The sequence below is a fragment of the Zosterops lateralis genome (genome assembly GCF_965231275.1).
Source record: "Zosterops lateralis genome assembly, chromosome: 5".
NCBI lineage: Eukaryota > Metazoa > Chordata > Aves > Passeriformes > Zosteropidae > Zosterops > Zosterops lateralis.
The window spans coordinates 31,321,801-31,346,277 of record NC_139766.1 but is presented as its reverse complement, the minus strand read 5'-3'; the positions used below and the strand labels follow the sequence as shown (position 1 = coordinate 31,346,277).

The 24,477-nt window shown below is 35.1% G+C and overlaps 1 protein-coding gene across 1 annotated transcript in view; it reads right to left on the bottom strand.

The window, feature by feature from the left end:
• Window positions 1-1,178: 1,178 nt before the first annotated feature.
• The window catches only part of MTNR1A (melatonin receptor 1A), a gene marked incomplete at both ends in the record, with an annotated part of 52,198 nt that continues 28,899 nt past the window's right edge, over window positions 1,179-24,477 (bottom strand). The window contains one exon of the mRNA XM_083861065.1: window positions 1,179-2,047. Coding sequence (XP_083717191.1) covers window positions 1,179-2,047 — 869 coding nt within the window. The remainder of the gene's footprint in view (window positions 2,048-24,477) is intronic.

Here is a 24,477-nt window from a genome sequence, read left to right as displayed (position 1 = left end):
TCAAGGTGTCTAATTACACTTATGTTATTACACTATGTTCATAATTTTGGTAGACACCTAATTATTAATTTGAAATCTTTATCCATGGCAGATTAAAAAAAGAAAACCTGCTAGCCTCAAGTTATTCTCAGGAGATCAGTTTCAGAAAGACCTTAAATACTCATGCTGTATACATGTCTCCTTTCCTAGCATTTCATGGGCTTAAGATTCCACTTACGAGACAAAACTGTCATACTCAACTATCATTCCTATAAAATTAATCTTCTCACAGAGATTTAGAACTCCTGTCTTGCACACAATTGAGATATAACAGTTCTTCCTCACTTATGTTTCTAGAAGGTGTTTTCCCAGAAACTCCTCTGGGGCACTTCCTGATTTCAGGAGTTACCATCTCTTCAGAAGTAACGGTCATTTAAATTTCTCATCCCAACCCTCCTACACCTCTTTTTTATGCTGAAACAGCTTGAACTGATGAATCACGGCTCTTTGCCTTCCTTGCTGTCTATCCTCCTGCCCTTGGAGCTTTGAAGATAATCATTCAGGCATGTTTCTCCTCCTAAAAGCTATTTTAAAATTGAGAAGTCAATTGAGAATGTCATTCCTAGGAGGGCTGATGAGATTTAATATCAAAAAAATATATATTCATGTCCATGTTAGTAGCAAAGAAATATAGATAGAGGTATTTATCAAAAATCCTAATGAATTTTAAATTACTTTGATTTTTCAGTTTACATCTTGTAATACATTACATAAAGGCTGGATTTAATTTTTTAAAAGAAATTTTCAGTGATTTTAGAATCAGGACCGTAACAGACAGAAAAAGCATGTGGAAAGTGGCAGGAATAATTTTATGATTTTTTTCACTGAATCAAGCAATATGGATACTTCTGATTCAATCTTTTTCTAGGTGCTTATCTCCATCTAGGAAAAAAAGTAGCCACTCATAACTTTTTATTCCCTCAAGGATATCATTATGTCATTGTACAAGGGATAGACCATTGTATAGTAGGATCTGTATGTCAAGGCTCTGTAACAAGCTTCCAAACACCATGCAAGGAATTTGATCAAAATGCTTTCAGTGTAGAAGATATATTTCACTATAATACTTAACAGGAGGTTTAATAAAATGGACACTTTTTTTTGGATGCTGTTGAGTGATAATAGTAAGATTCCCGTTTTCAGACAGAGTCCACCTTCACTTGATTGTTGTTTGTAATCAGTGGAGAAGGTTTGCTTCTCATTCTGTCTCCTGCATCATTAGAACTATCCTGGAAAAAAACTTTTGCTGTACAAAAAGTGACAATAATTCTCTTGTATTCTCTTCTGAAGTTCTGGTTCAGGAGTCCATATACTATAGCATTAAGGCAGCTGTTGAAATACGCCATGTAATAACTAGACACAAACAACCACTCTGGAATCCTAGGGATTACAGTTTTGGGGTTGACAGCCACTGCAAGGCCTATAAAGTTCAAAGGAGCCCAGCAGACTGCGAACAGTACAAATACCACAAACATGGTTACAAAGTTTCTGAAGTCGTGTGGTTTCAGCCTAGGGTTGTTATCTGGTTTAACCCTTCGCCTTACCTGAATGACGAGGATCCATATTCTCAAGTAACAGAAAGTAACTACAGCTATGGGGAGCAGGAAGTGGAAAAACACAACTGCTATAGTATATGCTGAGCTCACAGACTGTGCAAAAGTACACGAGTAAATCCTGGGGTCATACTGCAGCGATCCCACAAACAGGTTGGGCACGATAGCAACAAATGTTAGGACCCATATAAGAACAATGTAGCACAATGAATTCTTGTCACTGTACAGCTTGTCATATTTGAGACTGTGGCAGATATAGCAGTACCGATTGATAGCGATGCCTGTAATATTGAAGATTGATCCAATGACACTTAGGCCCATCAAGAAGCCACTAATCTGGCAGTGTAGGTATCCCAGTTTCCATCCGTTGTGAAACACAGATGTGAGGACCAGTGGATAAGGGTAGATAGCTACTATCAAGTCTGCAACTGCCAGGCTTACAACAAACACATTTCCTGTAAAATAAATATAAAGAGGCAAGTATTAGTTTTTCTTTTGCTCTTTTCTGTCATTTCTGCTCTCATTATATTAATGAGCAGCCTCAGTGGAACACTTTAAATGTAATTAGTTTTTAGTTTCTAGCTCAAAATTCATTGTCATATACCAGAAATAAGACACCCATTTTTAGTTTAAAAAGGTAGATTAACTTAAAAATGCACCTTTTGGAAGAAAACTGTCTTTAAGCTTATCTATCATGACCTATTATTTTTCTTATGCCATTTATTTGGATTCTTTCCATCACACAGACTTAGAATTTATATCAAATCAAGATATTCATAACTGTGGTTTTAAATAGTCTCTCTTGAAAAATCAGCAAAAATAATATTACTAATAATTTCCAAACTCACCTTTGCCTTCTTTATTTACCTTCCTTTCATTACATTAACTAGCCCTTAACTTTTCCAATCCTGGAATTAAAATCTCTTTTCTCGCATTTACATTTCAAGCTTCCATGACTTTATTATCGCTTTTACATTATTCTCTTTGAATATGCTGGCAAGTACATAAATAATCTTAATTCCTAAGAGTCCAGTTGAACACAGTTGTCTTTCCTAAAGACATGCTCTTCAGTAAAAAAAAGAGATGCTTGGCAGTGGCCTAGACAGTTCCCAGACAGTTTTGATGCCCCCTTTTCTCTGCCTCCAAACTGAAAAATTAAGCAATGAAACATCCTGGTTATTTATTTTTAAACAAAGGGAGATGATATTGTTGAAAGACAATTTAATCCATCATGTTTTGAACTCATTTTTTGAGGGTAGATAATACTTTCTTTTTTCAGTTGCTTAAATGATGATACATATGAATCCCTCCCAACCATTCTAATTTCTAAGAAGAAGTTCACAAGAAACATTGATGTTGCTTTTATTCATTTCTTTAAAATAACTATTACATGAAAAGCTCTAGTTATTCATGTCCGTAAGTACACAAAACTATCAATGTTATCTATACAAGCATGTTTTTAGATATATAAATGCATATATACATAGGTATTTGATATTCTACTTTGTAGTTTTGAGGTTATTCATGGAAGATGAAATACAAGCTTCCATTGCAACCTGTAATAAAATATGTTATTAGTTTTAGATCATGTACAATTTCAGTGCTAATCAAAGATGGGCTTGGTGAATTGTTTTTAGTATTTTTTTGGGGCATACAAAATATAAACAGATAACAGCAAGTTAGTAGGAGAGGCAATGTCCAATAGGGCATTTTAACTGCTAAAATTCTCAAAACTAATTTTTGACTATATTATTTCAAATATCTTCAAATGCATAGTCCCTTACCAATCTCTGGCTTTAAAAGTCCAGTTAGAAATGTTTAATCTGCAAATACTGTCAGAGAAAAACATAGAAATTATCTTTCTCTGGATTCTACCTACACTGTTGTGTTTAAATTTTGATACATGTAAAAATACTACATTTGATATTATCCTAATGGCACCTGGAACAAATGGCCTCAATTAAAAGACTGCTGCACTAGTTTTTCCTTGATTTAGTATCTGGATTTATAAATAACTTTCTTGTGATAATGTCTGTAGCTGTTTCATCTTTGACTGGGGATTCACTGCCAGACTGAAATATGCTTATCCTGAAGCCTTTGGCAGAATTCCAGATCATTTCAGCTCAAACATCAGAGCTTCTTTAGGCAGAAGATGACACAGGAAAAAAGCACTGCTTTCAGAATTTATCCTTGACGTAGTGGCAACTGATATAAAAACAAGAGACTGTATGGAACTTATAGCTCTTTGTTTATCTGATGAATCAAGAAGTGGAAAGTAAATGAAAAGGCACTGTTGGCAGGTTTGTTTCCCCCTGTCTAGAATATTGCAGGATTGATGAAATGGTAGCGTATAAACTCCAGACACTTAATAAAAAGTAATACTTGAAAGAATTCTATTTATATCTGCTTATTAACTTTCTGCTTAGCTGGAGACTGCCTATCCTAAAATTCTTTCTCTGCCATCCACTAAAACTTCTGCTGCTGCTCACCATTATTATTGCTGATATTGTCATCATTTACCCACTTTAGCCAAATGATAAGGATCAAGTTAAAAAGAATTTTTTTCCCTTTAAAAGGTGACAGATGGTATACATTTCTCTGAATAGTTTTAGCTTTGGAAACAAATGAGTCTAAGAAGAGCAGGCACTCTGTCTCTGAATCAACCAAATTTCAGGCTTCCATAAACTCATACACTACTGCTGTTCCAGCTTTTTTTCAACTAGCTGCTGTAGAATGACAAACTGAAAATCCTGGAAACCCAAGCTGTTTCATATGAAAATTGGAAGCTAGCAGGAGGCTAGCAGGATATCCCAGTAGCCTGTCTTAAAAAAACCAAAAAAGAAATCAGGAGTTTGGAAACCAAGTCCCAAGCTGCCAGCTCATGGTTAGCATGTCAGCTGAATGAATGAAGTGCTGGGGGTGGAAACTGCTTGAAAACCAGATACCTGTTTACAGACAGGATTTTTAATTTTCCTTTCAGGAAGAGTTATTTAAAAACTTGAGTTCAGATAAATTTTCCTTATAATATGGAAATATTTGGGATTAGTATGATTGTTGTATATTTTGAACTTTGTTGTTTCAGACCCTGAAGTTGGAGCTGAAAAGAAGTTGAGCTTTCATATGTTCTATGATAAACAATTTAAAAACATGATCCTAGCTTTAGCTACCACAATCACTGAAAAATATTTCTAATTTATGAAATTTCCATGTTATAATGGCATACTATGAAATTAAACACTTATGTTTGTAGAATACTTTCTATTTTATAGGTGAATATGACAAAAAAATATATAGGAATGGGTTAATTTTTATCTTCAGATTTAAGGTTGAACAGAATGCTATAAATGAAGCCTGAAGTTCTATATTGAACTCTTCAAAAAGGCCACAAAATCAAAATCTTAAATAACTCTTCCTTGAAGTAAAAATGTTCATTCTCTTTAGGGAGTAAGATCACGTTACTGTGAAAAAATGTGATTTGTGTACCTAAAGAATGTATTATTATGCATTAACACCACTTGTCTGAACTGAGAAGGCAAGAGGTTGAATTTCTTGACTTTGACATAAGCCAAATAAGCTTTAATAAATTTAAGCAAATGTTGTGCAGAGGATGTATGTGGGAAGAAAGATAATCTACTGGTAACCAGCTTGAGCAGGTTATGTTTTTAGATGCTGTCTAAAGCAATGTTCCATTAAATATTTTCACCACCCTTACTGAAAAAGAAGCCTTTCTGCTTAGCAAACACATAGCAACATCAGACCTATCTGCTGAATATAAAGCTGTATTAATGCAACAGAAAACAAACAAGTGTTTTCCTTGACAATTTGACTTCCGAGAGCACAATACAACATTAACGGAGTGTAAAAATCATGACCCTGACAGATTATAAGAAAAATGCTTATGGTATTGCCAAGATGTCAAAATGAATCTAAGAGCCTTAATAAGAACTACATGATGTAGTTGTATCAGTAGCAACTTGTATTTGCAGAGCATATACAAATTACTGTGTGGGTTGTTATTCCCTAGATTTAGTGATAAGTATGTCCTGAATGATAATCAGAAAGTTTCCAGAAATTTCTAGCAACTTAAATATGTGCAGAATATTAATGGAAAAAGATTAAAATTACATAGATTAGGTGGTGCTGAATGCCTGCCATAGAGTTAGAATGGAGGGCTGAATACAGCAGGTCAAAAATGACTAATTCTTCTGGCAATTTTAGGAGAACTGAGGGTGATGCAGTCTACAGAGCTCTTTCTTCAAGTGTTAGTATTGTGAAGTACTTTAACTCTTCTAAAGTATTTAGTCTGGGGAAAATAACCTACTGTAAAAAAAAAAAAGGGAAACAGCTTATATATAGAAAAAAACCCAAAACCAACAATGTTTTAAAGCATTAGGGAGATTCCAGCTAGAATATTAGGTACTCAGAAAATCTGAGTGAATTTTAGAAAAGATCTCATATTGCTGGCAACATCAGTAAGGCTATGTTTTCTCCTTTTTTTCACAAGTTATTTCTATACCTTTTAATATTGATGGCCAAGTCACTATTTACCTTTTTCAAAGTTTTTCCTGGATATGTAATGCTTTGGCTGCTTACAACAAATATTTTCCACAAGCTACATGTTTTCATCATGTAGCTGCACTTCGAAACACCATTTGATGAATACCATCATGTTTCCATCAGTGCTTCAGCTGGACCAATTTTAGGTGAGTGTTTTAGTCTTTATGCCAATTGGAGCTGCTTTATCTTTTACGTAAGACTAAACAGTATGTGCAGCAGTCATTGAAATCACATACAAGGATTTTGTTTCAGTGGCCACTGTCTCAGACCTCTAATGTTTACTTGCTAAGTATATCTTTAAGGAAAGAGGATAGTGTAATTGGTCCAACACTGCTAATTTTTAGATCAAACTTAGTTTCTAACAATCAGATTAATATCATTCTTATCTACTGTCTTTTCACCGCTTGTAAGACATTGCCAGATATGTTAGAGTCATTTACAATTGTTTCATAAATAGCCTTAGGTAACAGGATGCTTTCTTATAAATTTTGATCTGGTTTTGTAGAGATTAAGCTGTATTTAAATATTATACTGCCAAGTTTGATATGTACACAGTTTTTACACATCTAATGGACAAAAAAAAAATATTTACATTTTTAAGCACTGGTTTCTGATCATTCTAATACTTCTACCATGTTCTATGTTCCCTCAAGGATAGCTTACAGATTTTTTTGACATTATTAAATCTTTCTGATTAATCTAGCCCTTGCTCAGGACATTAATTTGAAAGTTTATGCTCCTAGCTGAAAACAAGACTATGATAGGTGCTCACCAGTGAATGCCTGCAGCATCAGAAACTTTAAATGTGATACATAACTGGGTATTGTTACCCCTGCCCTTAGGGGGGCAACACGTTGTGATGTGGTGTGGACTCTCACAGAGGACAGCAGGCACAGCAGGGTCAAACATGGAAGGCTCTTTATTATCTGACTCCAAAGGCTTATATATATTTTGTACAGAGGGCCAAGATTGGCCCAAGGAGGTTACAACCTCCTGACTCCATTGGTCAATATGACCATCAGTCAAGTTCTCTCTCAGAGAACAAGAATGCAAAACATACAGATAATTTCTAAGAATACAATATTGTTTACATGAAGCAGCGTGAGAAGCTGCTGCAAAGCCTCAAACACTTGAAAGCAAGAAAGTCAGAGGTGACAGGGTACAGCATCAGAGAGATGAACTTCTTCCATAGAGAGGCATTTTGTCAGGCCTCTGCTTATTTAATGATGTTTCCATGCACAAAACGGTATCCCAATGACAAATATTAAAGCCAGATTTGTTTCACATTCCATGAATATTTTCGTCCCGAGTGTTGTTCCATTAGCAACAATATTTCACTTGTAAAACATCATAAACAACAACAAAATCAAGGACTGAAAACTGTTTTTGTGAGTACCTAATAAAATTTAATACAATTTTCTTGTACATATATCCAGAGACAATCTTAGCTCTACTCAGTGTTTCTTCTACCTGGGAGACCATCCAGCCAGAATGTTTCAAGAAAAAGATCAGTTCATAATTTTTCTAGCATTAAATTAATACTGGAAAGTTGTACCTGGCAGAACAGTTTAGGTTTCCACAGAGATCATGCACAACAAAAATTGCTAAATTAAAATACTTCTAAGTGGGGAAAATGACCATGGTTTCTTAGGAAAAATCCCAAAGTCAAGTAAGGTTACCTAGACAAGAAAGTCTGCAGGCCCAGTTTCACTGAAGAACGATTTGAAATGTCTAAGAACCTAACAGTCCTTGCAGCTCAGCATCAAAATGGCACAAAACCGCTGAGCAAAAATGTAGAAATAAATATTACATAAGCTCTAGTTACTCCTGGGAGCTTCATTCACTTTACAGATCATAATATCAACTCCCCTAGATCTGAAAAGCCTATTTTTAAACTAAAGGCACTATTTATAAACCTGTCCTGAATCAAAAAGTCCACGTGCACATTAAATTTGAATAGCATGATGGGCCTGTGGGTTCTGCTTCTCATTATCAAGTTAACCATGACGCTGCAGGTGGTGATGCAGGGAAATGTGAAAGTTTTAAAGCCCACAGTCAACCTTGTAGCTTTAAGTATACATAAGAAAACCTTTTTCTTTGCTTTTAAGCTTAGAAGAGACCTTGTATTACTTCGTTATTTTCATAAAACCTCATTCAAATGTACACTTCTGTCACATCATAGAAGGGACTTTCAGACCTATCGTCTAGTAGGGATGTTAATGAAACCAATAGGGCAATTAAAGACATTGCCACTGCCTACCAGAAATAATGATGATAGGCAGGTAACTTGTTAGCACTGAGGAGAGTATTAAATATTTGAGGTTTAAACTCATTAACAATCTTACTAAAGTAGAAATACTTAGTGTCAGGTAAGTTCAGACATTGAAATCACCTAAGTAACCTCAACATTTAACTCCATTTAAATTCAGTCCTGGTTCTTACAGGTCTAGACAGCTGGAGTACTACATAACAGTATATTAGAGAGATATTGAAGAATAGATTTGTTAAAGAGCTATCAGAATAATCCATATTGTAATGTTTTGTTTCACTGTGCTGAAAGTTGAAGAAAAATTTATGCAATCAGCACAGTATAAATGAAAGATTACTGATGCATTCAGAAAAGAAAATGCTATACTGTATTTAGATTAATTATCACACGGAATCTTCCAGCAAATCTGCAGAAACAATTAAATTTGAAATGCCTATGCCATCTTCTGGCCAAGAAAATCAGATGCATGAAAGAGTAATTGGCAGAAAAAGGTAGTGAGAAATTATGCAGTATTCAGACCAAAGGAATGGTTGTGTATCAGGTCCAAGTTGACTGTAGCCAAAGAGTATGCAGATGAGATAAAGTGGTTTTACAGATATGCCAAACGACATACAATTTTCTGTGGTTTTATCACCTACTATTTTTTTCTGCAGTCCCATGGTACACACGTGAGTAAGAAAGCTCCTGCTCTCCTTCTCACAGTCTAAAAATATTTCTTGCTGCTATTTTTGGTGGTTCAGTCAAGAGAGGAAAGTGATTTGAGTTTACTGTCAGGCACAGAAGGGAATTGAATCCATATGCTGGATCAGTGCCATAGACTTGGGGATGTTCCTTGCCTCTGGAAGTTTTGTGTGTTATGCCAGGGCTGCTTTGAAAATATCTCTTATATTGGACCTGTAACATGAGAGGCATACTTAATTTGTACTATGTGGCAGATTTAGGAGGTGCATGGGATGTTGAATGTCTCAGTACTGATAAGACTGAGGTATTTCTGGGTATGCCAAGAAGGGCAGCACTATCTACTGGATGAATTTACTTGACATGAAATATAAAGCACCTGAGGAAAGCAGCACTAAAGAAAAGGCCTAGACAACCACTGCCCACCTAACACAGGACCAAACAGGAGCTGACACTAACTGAAGACCTCATGTGAAACTGAACTTAAAAAAATTCTAAAAGTGGTCAGGGTCTGGGTCTTTTTTAACAACTTTTAAGAAATGGCATTTTAAAAAAGCACTTTAAATAGCTCTCAGAACAACAGTGCACCTCGGTATACACTCATCTTTCTGTTACATTATGCAGTGGCATGAAATATTTTGCTTTGAGATTCTACATAGTGGGTTCATGTCCAAGATATTTTGCTTTAAGAGCAGCAGCAAATTGAACAAGGCTTCTGTTCTTTTACAGAAATTTCTAAGATTTTATCACAGCTAATACCTATTTACCTTAGTAACAAGATTGTATTAAACTGGCACTGTCATAGGGTTTTATAGTTTTAAAACAGAAATAAAAGATAAAAGTGACTCTTGTCACTCAGCCAAGAGTGAATTAAGACATAACATAAAATATCAAGAAGGCTTATAATTACACTGACGTGAATCAACAAGTCCTGCTGTCTTACAGGTGAAAGTTAGAAACCAGCACAGGCAGACATACTGATCAATATCTCAAGCTCTGTGACCCTGGTTTTGGCTCTGGTATCTGCCTGGCCTGTTCTTTCTACAGTTCACTGGGTGAGTGTGTTTTCAAGGTCAGAACATCTATCTCCTTTGAACATCAGCTTCTTCTATCATGATGGCAATATTTCAGAGATCAAACAGATTTGCCTGAGTAACTTATCCACTTTTACAGATGGGAATTATATTACCACTTCTGACTTGATCTTTTCTATCTCTAATTTCTGTGATCCATTTGGGAGGAAAAAAGTCCTGTGGACAGCCTGTTCTCCAACAAGGTATTGCCTAGATGTTACAGAACACTGAGGTCCAGCGAGCTTTATGAAACCGATTAGAATAACAATATTGCTGATGTCAGAGGATCATGGTACTGAAATGCATCACAGTAGAATCAATGTGAGAGTACTTTTCTCCCCTTCAACTATATATGCACTAGAGACTGGAAATATATGGAAAGACAAAAATTATACTGTTACAGTAATATCAGAGCTCAGATAAATAAAATTAATAATACAGTTTGACCATAGGAACAGGCAGAGATGGATGCTTATGAAATATAATTATGTTTTGTTTCTGTACAAAATCTCACAGATCTGTCAGGACTGATGAGAGGTAATGTGAAGATGCAGTCTATTCCCTTCCAAACTCTAATACGTATTTTGAGAAGACAAGTAGGAGAAAACAAGAGAGTGAAGTTGCAACCAAAACTGACAGGAGAGCCTGACAGGAAAGGCTTCTATACTGTATAAAACATTGCAAACACAAAATCACTTTCCTGAACCTCTTTGAAAGTCACACTTTTATGTAACAGGATTTTGTGGCTGAATTTGTCCAGAATTATTCATGGGATGAAAAAAAAAGTTTAAAAATTCTCAAGAGGATAAAATAATCCATTTTCTTTCTGTTATGACTAATAACTATTGCTGGTCAATCAGCCTATGTAGACAGTAGACAGCAAAGCTAGTAAAATGAGTTCATAGAATAGTCTTCCCAGTTCTTTCTCTTAAAATCAGCAGTGGTAAGACACCTGCCAAGAAAGTGGAAAATAGCATTAAAAAAAAAAAAATCACTCATATATAGTAAACACATGTGTTTACTGTCCTTTCTTCTATCCATTCTCTATTTATCTATTCTTCCTTTTCCTCCTTTCCATATTTATTGTATCACTGTTTTTTCTCGTCTCACTGATTCATGACCCAAAACCTTTTGTTTCTGACAGAAGCTTTTTCCTCCATCTTTCCTCTCTTTTCCTCTTTTCTTTTTTGCCCCAAGTTTCTTAGAAAAGGAGAGAAGACACAGATGATTATCATACTAATTTCCACCTTATCAGTTTGATGATTTTTAGACTGTATTCCACTGTGCCACTATCGCAGACTCAGGTGACTTTATTCCTTCCTCCCTTCCTTTCAGTTCTTCATTTTCTCTGTTGTGCTGCAGCAAAAGTCAAGTTGAATGGTTGCACACCAGAGTGGAGCAAGTGAAATGGTATCAAGTATCATGGGGAATTCACCCAAATAAGTGCTATTTTTCTTGCAATATTAGTGGGGCTTGTTTATGAAAGTAAATTCTGATGGTATCAAGAATTCTTGCTGTTCTATACCATCAGAAATGCATTACCACTGGAAACTGAAAGATGGGCTAATAAGTGGAACTTCCATATGCATGGGAGCAAGGTGAAGGATCTTGATATCCATCTTCTTTATTGTCTTTTCCTCTTCATGATGGACAATCAAATCAAGGAAAAAGGATATGGGAAAACAATTCTGAATTAAAAGAGAGTAAAGACCCTAAGATGTGTAGTTCCTTTCTTCTGTAAAAAGATTGTAAAACCTTGTGCAATTTGCTCCAGCAATTGGACCAAATAGCTGGAGCTCTTCCAGCCCAACATTAGACACCTCTACCAAACTCCTTTTTCTGTTGTTTGTTTTGTAATTTGATGGGAACCCACACCAACTGCATAGTTCTGGACCATCCACCAATGGGGTAAAAATATGGTAAGAAATTCAAATTAAATTTTAAACTGGTTTCACTGAGTGTCAGGCAAATTCAAAATATGACAAAACAACAAAGCAGACAACTTTCTTAGAGTAGATACTCTGGATTGTTGCTGCAAGAATTAAAATGATAGCCCTGGCAATTTAAATCTGTCAAAACCTTAGAGGAGAATATTTTTTCCCCTTTTATTATTCAAAAAAATGGATTTAGATATAGGATAGATTTATAAGAAATTAATTTATAAGAAATTAAGGAATAATAAATAATAAAACATAATATGAGAAATAGATAAAAAAATAAGGAAGAAGGTAGTTTATTAATTATTGCCCTGATTCATTAATCATTACTTTTTAGCTTCTACCCAATATAATTGACTCAGAAACAATGTTTGTTTGCTTATATTAGATGTATGCTTTAAAATATGTTACTGATTAAACCTACAGTTGAAATTTTGTATTAGAGGAGAAAGAATTAAGATGTTGCACTACAGTAAGTAAAATCTGTATTTTAATTTGTATCAAAAAAGTTGCAGGAAACATATATTTTATGTGCACCTTAGTCCCTTGTTTCTTTTTTTTTTCTTCTGTTGTTGTTTTTTGGGGTTTTTTTTTTACCTAAAGATCTAACTTCTAGTCCTCTCATAGAACTAAAATAGATGTGAACAAATAAAATTCTCAGTTTTCGAATGTTATCCTCCTTGCTAGTAGCAACAATCTATAAAGAATTTAAGATAAAGTTTAACACTTGTGATATTTGAATGACCATAAATTATTTTCATTTATTCTAAGGCTCCCCAGGATTCTTGTCTTCGTACAATTTAGTTTCTTTATTACAAAAGTAACTGTCAGGATAGACAAAACAACAGGAACAAGCTGACTACAGACTTTACAGAATTTTAAAAAATAGTCTTAGGTAATTTTTCCCGTAATTCTTCAGACAAATAAAGATATAAATTTTTTCCCAGTATTTCTTCTAGACAGCCTAAATTAGACACTGTGACTTCACTGCAGGCAAAAAGACTAAGCCGCCCTAAATTCATGCCAATACCTTTACAGTATACAGTGATATGGGAAGTACTGATGCTCATGTACATCATCTAGTTATTCTGCAACTGGATGCACTATAATACTGGATGCAAGTAATTAACATATCTCTACTTAAATTTTAACTGAATGATGTATTTTTTGCTATCAGTCTGAATGATGAAACTTTCACAGAAGTTGGCTCTGGGTTGATCAGCTCTCTGGAAATTATAATAAGGAGACCCCATTTATTGCTTGTTTCTTAGATTTTTATTTTTTCCATGCATGATAGGATTTTTCATACAGAACAGAATAAAATTTTCAAGCAGTAATCATTTTAGAGAAAACTAGTTAAACAAACAGTGAGGTATGATTACCCTTTGACATCATAGGAGATTTCACGTATTTCCACACTGTACTTTACAAAAGTGAGGCCAACTTAAAGGATTTTTCTTCTCTTTAGCAACTACTGATACTGAAGTCCAAAATTTTTCAATATCCTCTTGACTATTTAATTAGAAAATACATAAATTTTACTCTTAATGCTAATTAGAAATAAAATGGGGTTTGGATTTTGCCTTTTATCTTAACAGTATTAAATTAAGTTCTTTATTGAGAGCTCCCTTACACAGAGACAAATAATTCAGCATACAGATGAATTTGCCAAACCATTGAAATCCTTAGAAGCAGGCTTTTGAAAAGAAAAAAAATGGCTAAAATAATGATTCAGCTAACTCTGCTGACAAGTTGAAGTAATGTAAGTGAGCAAATAAGTGGGTTATTGCATCATTGAATTGTTATTCCTCTCCATCTTGTTTTAGTCATTTGCCTTTTCTCTGGGTTTTACTTTCATGAAGAGTGGTGTAGAATTTCTCAGAAAGCATTCTTTTTTTGTTGTTGTTGCTTAAGACTAAACTGTTGGTTTATCAGTGAATGTAGTCAAAAAACTATGAGTCTATGGCACGAGCTAATATGAAAGAAATATATAAATAGTGTTGACTTTCAGTACCTACATATGTCTTCAGAACTTATAACTCAGTGTTCTCACTTAATATGCTGCACAAGACTGTCCAGCAAAATAATACAAAACTGCTGAAATCTACACTTGCTGTCAAGTATTGGATTTTGTATTATAGTAATTTCAGTGTGGGTGCATTTAAAAGCTGTGTTATGATAGTTCATCTGAATTATTTGTACCCATTGATTTTTGTTATGACTCAGAAATACCCTAACTGAGCACTTTGAGAAACCAAACACAATTTGTAAAATTAAGTTCAATACTTCCAGTGTAAAAATGTGAACACTTTCACTGTGTGCAAATAAAACAAATCTGCAAAAATGATACTACCATTATTACCTTAATCTCATAATATTATTTATATAATATCTTAGCTGTGGAGCTCCTTCCCTTTTTTTAATGTCTATTTTTTTCTCTTATACTCCTTTCTATCTTTGTTTAAATGTTAGCAAGAATCTTACAGAAAAAAAAAAAAGCTTTTAAGCAAGCTGAAAAAGCTATATATAGACAGCTAAAGATAGTATCCTTTTAAATATTCAGTAAAAACATTTCCAGTTCTCCCTCTGAACCTTACTGCTCAGTTCTTCATCTTTTTTTAGGCACAAGCTTTCTATGTGCCAACATACTTCATTATTTAACAAAATTTAGCAAACCAGAAGTCAACACTACTACTTATGAAACTAAAAATAAGAAACTCAAAGAAATGTGGGATAAGTATCTCAATGAATATTAATAAAAAGTATTTCTATGCTGAAAGGATGCCAAAAAGTAGAAGTTCTGTACTTCTAGTACATCTGTATTTCAGTTAGTGTATGCCAAAGATGTCATGTGCTTATATTGTGTTACAAAACCTGACTTGAAGTTTATTGTGAAGAAGAATGAGTGGTAAGGAAGCCTTAGCTTCAAACAGCCCTGAACAGTAGCTTCACATTTCTTTGCTTTGTTCTATTAGAGAATAATCATCTCACTTTTAAAACAATATCTCTGTAAAATGTTCTACAGGTGACTGAATGCTAAAAAAATTGGTGGGGAAGGGAAAAGCATCTTTCACCCCTCATCTAAAACCACCTAGATTTTCTTACTTTAGTTTCAGAAAGATTGGTATTCAGCTTTGTAGGTGAAAAGGTTTCTTCAAAAATTTTAAATGACAGCTTGTGCTCCTCAGAGAACGCTTTAGGTGTTTCCATGTATGAGCACAAAAATGTCTGCCTCAGCACATTAATGTTTTTATTAAACTAACAGCAGAAGAGCTTCCCCTAAAGATCTGACTAACAGCTTTCATTTGTGTTGTGGAAAACTGGTCAGTTCATAAAACAAAGTTAATTATTTTGGTAACAGGTAAAAAATCTCCTTCTAAAATCTTTTATTGAAGTTGTGTGTGTCAGTTGAAACCATTCATTGGCAACAGTAGAATTTCCTGGCACTACAGTCACCTCCTGATAGATTCAAATTCATATTTTAGGAAAGTTGAAGTGGATTTTTTGTTTATAAATGCCAGTTCAGTTCTTTACTGTATTTTTAGACATATTTTATTAACAAGGTTGTTTCCTGTAAGTTTGGTGTGGAAGGATGTTGATCTAGTCAGAGCTTTAAAACAGATCAATCAACCTTCTTACGGAGAGCTCAGTGAAGAAAACCATGCAAGATGGAGAATAATAAAACCAAACCAGTTTCTTCCTGCATTTTTTGTATTTCTAAGGCACCTCCTTTCTTCCAGAATTGATTTCTCTCAGTTCCATACTTGATGGTCTCCTGTGGTCCTCTTCTCATTTCTTAGGCCTGGTGTGTTTTCTGTTCTTCTCAGCCATCCCACTTCCTGCCATAGCTGCAAGCTCTTTTCTTGATGCCTTCTTGTGCCTGATCTTCCTGTTGGCTGGTGCTTGCTTTTATTGACCCTGCTCAGATGCTTCTGAGGGAGAGTAATTTCCCTTTTCTTCTGGGAGATAAACCTCACCCACACATGCCTTTACTAATGGGGCAAGCAGAGGGAGGAAAAAGGTAACAAACACTCTTATTCAGACTTAAGGGAGAGAAGAACAGTAGTTAAACTTTTTATTCTAAAGACAGTCCCTGAAAATGTCTCTTGCAAGTCTGCAAAGATTTAAAAATCTATGCCAAACCACTAAGTCAAACAAATGAACAAACACATCCAACCTTATTCTTCCAGTATAAGAAAGTACTTAGTTATATGAGCTTTTCAGTAGAGCTACAAAAGTGAGAAGAAGTAAAAAGCAGGACCGGTATCAAAGGAAAAAAACAAGTATTGTTTAGCTTATCCATCAATGATTTGGCTAAAGGGGCAGATGCCTCCTCAGCAAGCTCAGGGAACACAAAGCTAGGAGGAGCGGCTGACAACCCAGAGTGCTGTGCAGCCCTTCAGAGGGACCTTGACAGCCTCAAGAGATGGGCAGAGAAATGGATGCTCTTTTGATAGCATAATGGGGAGAGATTCACTCCTTTTCCCTTCTGCCCCAGGGAACTGCATTTTGGAAAGTCTCTCCACAGGTGAAACATGAGCAGCCAGGTTCACTCTGAAATGCAGCCTGTCACGCTTGGATTCTACCATATCTCGACAGTAAAAGGTTTGTTGAACAAATGTTCATGCAATAAGTTAATATTGCAAATGCAATTTTTATTATAAACTGCAGAAGTATAACTTCTATATCCTTTAATAATAGCAAAAAAAAAAAAAAAAAAAAAAAAGAAAAAAAAAAGAAAAAAAAAGAAAAAAAGCCATAATTAATATCCTGTGCATTTTAGCCTATTTTTTCTCACCTAGATCATCATCACCTAGAATCATCAAGGCTAGAAGAGACCTTCAAATTCAACTCATCAAATTCAACTAATCATCAACCCAGCACCACCATAATAAACCCTGAACTGTGTCCCCGAGTGCCTCATCCAGATGTCTCTTGAATATTTCCAGAGATGGTGAACCCACTACCTCCCCGGACAACTTATTTTAATGCCCAACCTCTCTATCCATGGTTTGTTTTGTTGTTTTTGGTTGGTTTTGTTTTTTTTTTTTTTTTTTTCTAATACGTAATCTGAACCTCCCCTGCACCGTTTAAGGCCAGTTGCTCTCATCCTTTGACTTGAGACATGGCAGAAGAAATCAACCCCCTCTTTACTACAACCTCCTTTTGAGTGGTTGTAGAGAGCAGTGAAGTTGTCCCTGAGCCTCCTTTTCTCCAGGAACAATGCCAGTTATTTCAGCCTCTCCTGTAAGATTTGTACCTCAGCCCTTCTCCAGCCCTGTTGCCCTTCTCTGGACTGTCTCCAGCACCTCCACAGGTTTCTTTCAGGGTGTGGCCCAAAACTAAACACACGATTCAATGTGCAGCCTCGCCAGCGCTGAGTACAGTGGGACATCCCTTTTCTGGTCCTGCTGGCCACACTGTTGCTGATACAGGCCAGGACACCATTGGCCTTGGCCGCCTGGACACACAGCTAGCTCCTGTTCAGCTGGTTCACATCCAGAACCCACTAATGGGGCACCTCCACTTACCAGCTGTGTCAGGCAGTTCTGTACTCTCCAGGAGCCTTCTAGATTGCCTCTTCTCTGCTGTGCTGTATTTCCAGCAGACTTCTACCAAGTTGAAGTCCCCCAAAAGATACAGGTAGAACAAATACAGGCTATACAAGGCTAGAAACAATCTTAGCTATATGGTGGAAAAAAAGTAGGGGCTGCCATGGATTTGTGTCTGTATAAATAGGGAAGATTATTTGAAATGTTGCCCCTAATTCTTAATAAAAATTTAGATGCTGATGTAAATATGATTACAGTCTGTTCAAGATTTAAGGGTTAAAAATTGTGCTATACATGGCCTCCAATTACAAATCAACCTCACATCTATTTCAGTTAATTGCACAAATATGGAGTACTGGGACTAGGGTTTATAGTATTAAATTACTGCACTAGTATTTTATAATTTATAAGCACATTGTTCATACATAAAATGATTCACTGAGAACACATCATTATATAGTGACCTTTTATTACTCTCTAAAGAACCCTGCTCACTGAGATTATTGAACTTCATAGAAATGAGAAGAAATCCAAACTCCCAACAGAGCCAATGACGGAAATCTAGAAGAATTATCAAACCATCATGAATACATCTTTTATTCACACTTATAATTATTCCACACAATCGAGCCCTTCAAGGAACACACGTGGAAATTTCCAGTAGCAGCTATTACTGTATTTTTATTATTTTAGTCATAAATAATGACTAAAAAACCCCCCACCAAAAACCACTAGAGTGTAGTGATATCAAAGCAATGCTTTTCTAGAAGAAAATTCCATGAAGCAATAAAAATATATTTTTTAAAAATCAAATTCAGAAAAAGTAGCATCATTATAAAAAAGTATAATGGGGTAGTAGATTAGATTTTTATTTTAATATAGTATCTTTTTATATTTCTATTTACTAATTGATTACAATTCAGTTTCAAAATTAAAAAATCTGGCATAACCTATTTCCTTGTAGAGTTAACTATTCTGAAGACTGAATTAATTTGTTTGCACACAAGAATGAGTGTTTTAAGAATGAATAAAAACACCCCAATAGATTTATTCATATAAGGTTCTGAAGAATCCTTTGAAGTAAATTCAAGGGTAGAAACCCAGCTATCTCAATGCTTTGGTTTTCATGACAAAGATTAAAGAAAAGAATATTTTTTACAGAAAACAGAAATATTTCACTTCTTCAGAGAAAAAAATCATTAATTAAGTTCTTATTTTAAGTGTCTTATGGTTGATGCTTTGCCTTGCTATACTATAGGATCAGTATTTGCTGTAGAGTCTTACCTTCATTTCCTGAGCAAAGGGATTACTTTTAAAAAATCTCACAGTTATGAGGCTGGATCAAGAGTTTAATTTAAAAAACTCTAGCACCTAGCACAGACAACTTTATGTGTTATAGGTTTTGTTAAAAGGTCAGAAAACAAAATTTCTACTTTGAAAAGAATGGCTTCATTCATTAAGACAGGGCTGTTACTAAATTTGAGCTTCCAGTAATCTTAAGAGAGCTGCAGTGTGGTCATGTCCAGCCTGACCCGAGCCAGCAGGAGATATTGAAGATATGTCACTTCTCTAGACAGTAAATTGATGGATCATTTCCAAGACTATGCTGGTTATTATTATTATTATTATTATGCTTCCTTCTCTGTTCTTTGATGGTTTTTTCTCCCCTTCTTCTACCCACAGTTTGAGGCACAAATATTGGGGAGGACATGCTACCTCTAAATGACAAGCTCTGCTTTCAGTGCATGAATACTCCAAAAACAAAAAGAATGAGGCATTTGAAGATAATTTAATCACATTAGGACCAATCCTTTTGCTTTTTTTTCTCATAAAGATATGATGTTGTATGGCATATGGGGAAAGAACACCTCTGAAGAATAACGTTTTATATTCCTTAGTCTAGTAGATACATGAAAGGATATCAGTATCCATCACTAAGTGATGGACAGCTTTTTCTCCTGAAGTTTTTATGCCACAAATTTAATAAAAAAATTGTGCCTTTGCCAGTGGCAAGTGTAAACTAACATGAATTTGAAAGTGTTTTTTATCTAGCTGCTGGAAATCTTAAGAAATTATAATATAAATACTCTATCCTAGTGATCTTGACATTATGAACACATGGCTATGTCTCATGGAGGTTGTACTAGACTTTCAATACAATCTATCAGAACCATTAAATATTTGAAAGAATGAAAAAAAAAGAAAAGCTTATGTCCTTTATCAAAACTTTACCATTAAACCTACTTTTAATCTTTCAGGTAATTTTTTATTTTAACTGACGAATACTTTTTGTGTCATTAAATGTTGGTATAGTCACTGCAGTTAACAAATCTATCAAGCCTGACATTTTCTCCTGCAAAGTAATCTGCTCTGGGAATAGAATTATCTTATTTGCTCTCAGTTGTGTTGTGTTTAAGAATGAATGCAAGTTACACATTAGATTTAGTAGCCTGAATGAATCTGCCAGTTACAGCCCTGTATTCTTCTGGCAAAGGCCAGCTATAAAAGAACATAAAAAGTAAAAAGGCCAGGGTTTGTGCTAATATGCATTCATCTTACCATCTCTAAAAAGGGTTCTGTGTTTGAGAGAAATTGTAACTGCAATGATCATTGTAGGAAAACTACTGCTACTGGATATGTGTTCACCTTCTGGTAAATGGAAGACAAAGCGCAATGGCTGTTATGTGCCATTTCTCTGTATTTTCTTGTGATTGTATTGGAGGAAAACTTTCAGGTCCAAATATGTTTGCTTAAGCCAATCAACATAATCATGGCAACTTTGAGGAAACCACACATGGTTGCAGGCACTGAGAATAAAGCCATTTAGTGGTTTCTCAAATTTAAAGTCATATACATTTGACAATGTGTCCTTATCAAGGCCTAAAATCAATCATTACTATTCTACAGGATTTCAGATCCCCCAAAGGTAATTATATTGAAATCTATCCAACAATTTCAGCATAACACCTTGGTAAAAATAGAAACTCTTACTACTAAAAATAATGAACATATCCTTAACATATCTTTTAGGTTTTAACTTTTAATTCAACTTTTAATGTTAACTTTTATTTAATAAAAAGAAAATCAGTTTAAACATCAAATTGCAGGAGCATTTTTAGATCTGTGCATGTCTCATTTTCAGAAAGCTGACAGAATATAAATAATCCACTGGTTCTATGGCCTGTTTCTCATGTGTACTGCTCTTTGTATGTGGCGTCTGGGTGTGAATGTTCTTTCAATCATCTCATTCATCATGATGCAAGATACCCACATCTCTGCCTTTTAGATCATTTGGGAACAATATGCACAAACAAAAAGAAGAACTTAAAAATGAATCATGTGTAATTCCCAATTCATAATGACATATGCTATCTACTGTAGTAAGTATAACTTTAGAAGTTACAATTTTTTACCACAGGAACAAATTTCTGTTCTATAAGCTGAACAGATATAGATTTTATGAGACATTGAGCTTTTAGAGGTCTATTTATTTCTCGTATTCACAAATCCCATGCTATTGGGAGACATTGCAGTTCAGCATATATGAAATTTCTGGCCAGTTTTTTGAGCTACAAGTCTGTGAAATAATAATTTTTAGTTATTTTCCATACACATAAAAATACTACAGTATTTCAGGGGATATCGTTGTTGTCACCAGCTGTAATTCTGTTTGTTAGCAATATTTTATTTTGGTTCAGATCTTCCTCTGTACATTTGAATTTAAATAATTATAATTTAGGAAAAATCTTTACTTTCTTAGCTATTATTATTGTAATCATCAATATTTTTCTCAGTAGGTGACTGTGAACTTAAACAGAGTTAAACACTGAAAATAACTGACAGCTCTTTTAGTCAGCTAAATCAGAATCCCTGAGTGTAAGAAGATCTGCATAGAAGGAAAAGGTAAGTTCTTCAGAGTCCTGAAAGCATGTCTATGAGCCAATACTCCCAAGTATTTGATATAGATGGGGATCAGACTTGGAGGAAATTTACTTAAGCTTCTAAACACTTTCCTTCTCCATTAAGCTAGAAAATGTACAGATAAAAGCTTTGGCTCAGGTCCAGATCATATCTGTATGCGAAAGATGGCTCTAGACTCAGTCACATCTAAGGAGAGTAACTTCTCAAGATCCTCAGTTACTTTTAAGTTTTTCTGAGACAAAATTGTCAAATCAATCTGAATTTGCACATTGGACACCATAATTCTGCCCACTGACTTTTTGAGAGCTATGATCATAGTACTTGTGAAAAACTCTGCAAAGAGCCAGCCAAGCCATCATTAAGAATATGCTTGTTTAATTAAAGGATGCCATTAACCCAGTGAATAATGTTGCCATAGAGAAGACTTCCACTGCTTCACAAAATATAAATTTACATTTGAAATGTTTTAAAAATATTTTTAGATAGCTTTCAAATTTGGATTAAAATATAATGAGAGAACTATATTCTAGGTACATTTTTCATGCAATAACACATAGTATTTACATGCCTGTTGAGCTCCACTGATTTCAAATGATATTAAACCCAGTCTGCTCTCAAAATTCAATACTCAAAGAAAATTCAAGTATAAAGTTACAATGACATCTTTAAAAATTTTTTTTTGGAAAAACAGATGGGTGTCCAAGTTGAAGTCAAGAATCTTTTCTGAGCCAATAATCTGTAAATTTAGCATTTCATATGTGCATCCATGAATGAGCCCACAAAAAATACTTTAGTAAAGTAGTAAGTTAATGACTTGAGCACAGTGCAGTTCTCTCATAATGCTTGCATCTGTAGCCTAAATGCAGTCCATCTTCAAAAGCTAATGAGCATTGGATTGACGATTACAATGGTTGCTTTGCTTTTGTTGATTTGAAATCTGGTGGAGAAAAAGCCCAACATGAGTGGACAGTTTGCTGCTGCAGCAGAGAAGGGATGCTGGGTAGTACCAATGAAGGCATCACGAGCAAGGAGAGAGAAATCATTGCGCCAATCTGCTCAGTGCTTGTCAGGCCACACCTGGAATACTGTGATAAGTTTTGGCTCCTACTATACAAAAAAGAAGTGTATGGGCTGGAGAGAGTCCGCAGAAGGGCCACAAAGATGACCAAATGACTGGAAGGCTGTGAGGAAAGCCTGAGAAGACCAGGTTTCTCAGCCTTCAGAGAAGAAGGCTTGGAAAGACCTTATCACCATGTTCCTGTATTTAAAGGCTAAGATAACTCCCTTTTTACAAGGAATCACACAGAAAATATGAGGGGTGATGGGTACAAGTTACTCCTGGGAAGATTCCAATTGGACACAACAATTTTCACAACAAGAACAATCTGGCCTGGACTAAACTGGGTAAGTGTGGGATTCCCCAGCACTGGACATTTTAAAGATTCAGCTGAGACATCTTACCTAGACTGTGGCTTTACTGTGCTCTTGCCAATAAAGATAAATCCCACTTGAGGTCCCTTCCAACCTAGTTTCTTAACTGAGATATTCAATGAAAATACCTCAGTTAGGAGAGATGACTTGGGAATATGCAGAAGTAAGTAAATGGACATTTTTGATTTTTTATAAGAGAAATGATTACTGGATAAGATCAAGTAGTCAGCAGTCTTCCCTTTCAAAACAAAAATTTAACTTATGTACAAAGTGCTTTAAAAAATACTAAAGAGGACTCTTCTGCAATATTCCAAAACTGATCAAATAAGTGCACAAGCTAGCAAACCAGTGCATGGCAATACTGAATCTTTACTGTCCTTTTTTAAACTAGGGTATTAGGAAAGCTGTCTGTAATATTTGACAGCAGTCTATTCCAAAGAGTAAGCAAACATGTTTCCTGCACTGTGAGTTTCAGTGGAAAGATGGCTGCACATATATAAAAGAAATACTTTCCAATATACTTGCTAGTCAAGACACAGAGATGACTGATTCTTACTACTCTGTGGGGAACTGGCTAGAACAGAGTCTGCAGTCAATTTAGCTCCATCTGAAATGGCCCTCACATACAACACAGACCTCAGAAAGGACTATCCAGCTGTGCTAGGAATATGCATAATGAAGACTTTAATTTTGTTCATACAGAACTGGTTGTGTAGGCTGGTTACACAGCCAACACATACCATTTGAAGAGTGGATTTAGTAATGATTTGATAGTAGAGACAACAGGGATAAGAAGCTGCAGCAGATTCAAACATAGCCTTTTTTAATAACTTTAGTTGAGGTTTTCAAAGCTGCATTTAATGTTTAGACTCACATTTTGTACCAGTTTTAACTGGTAGAACTGGCCATCTAGCCACTTGAGGTGGCTTTACAAATATTACCCACCAAATACTATTTTACTCTATCAGCAGCTGGTGCTAAAATGTCCCAATTGTTATACTAGGCACTGCCCTGAGGTTGTTGGGTGAGAACTAAAATGACAGTACAAGAGAGAATAGAGGAAAAAATACTTTTCCATCTACATGAAGAAGGCAAAATTGAACATTTCTGTGGTTTTGGGGTTTTTTTTTTTTTTCATATTTTATACCTGTTGCTAATCTTTTGCTGTACATACTAGGATGGAAAAACAGGATGAGGTAAAATTCATTGACAAATAAATATCCTAGCAGAAGGATCAGTCTTGTATTCCAAATATTAAGAAATCCTTTTCTAGGTAAAATCTTTAAATATTACAAAACAAAACAAAAAAAAAATTAAAAAAAAGCTTTAAAGTCACTCCCATCTGGATGTTGAAATCAAACCTTTGAATCAAATTTGAAAGAGGGTCTCTAAGACACTGAGGCAAAGTTTCTACAAGGCCCTAGTCCTCAAGGAAGTCTTCAGTCAAGCTGATATCTGCCAGAAAGA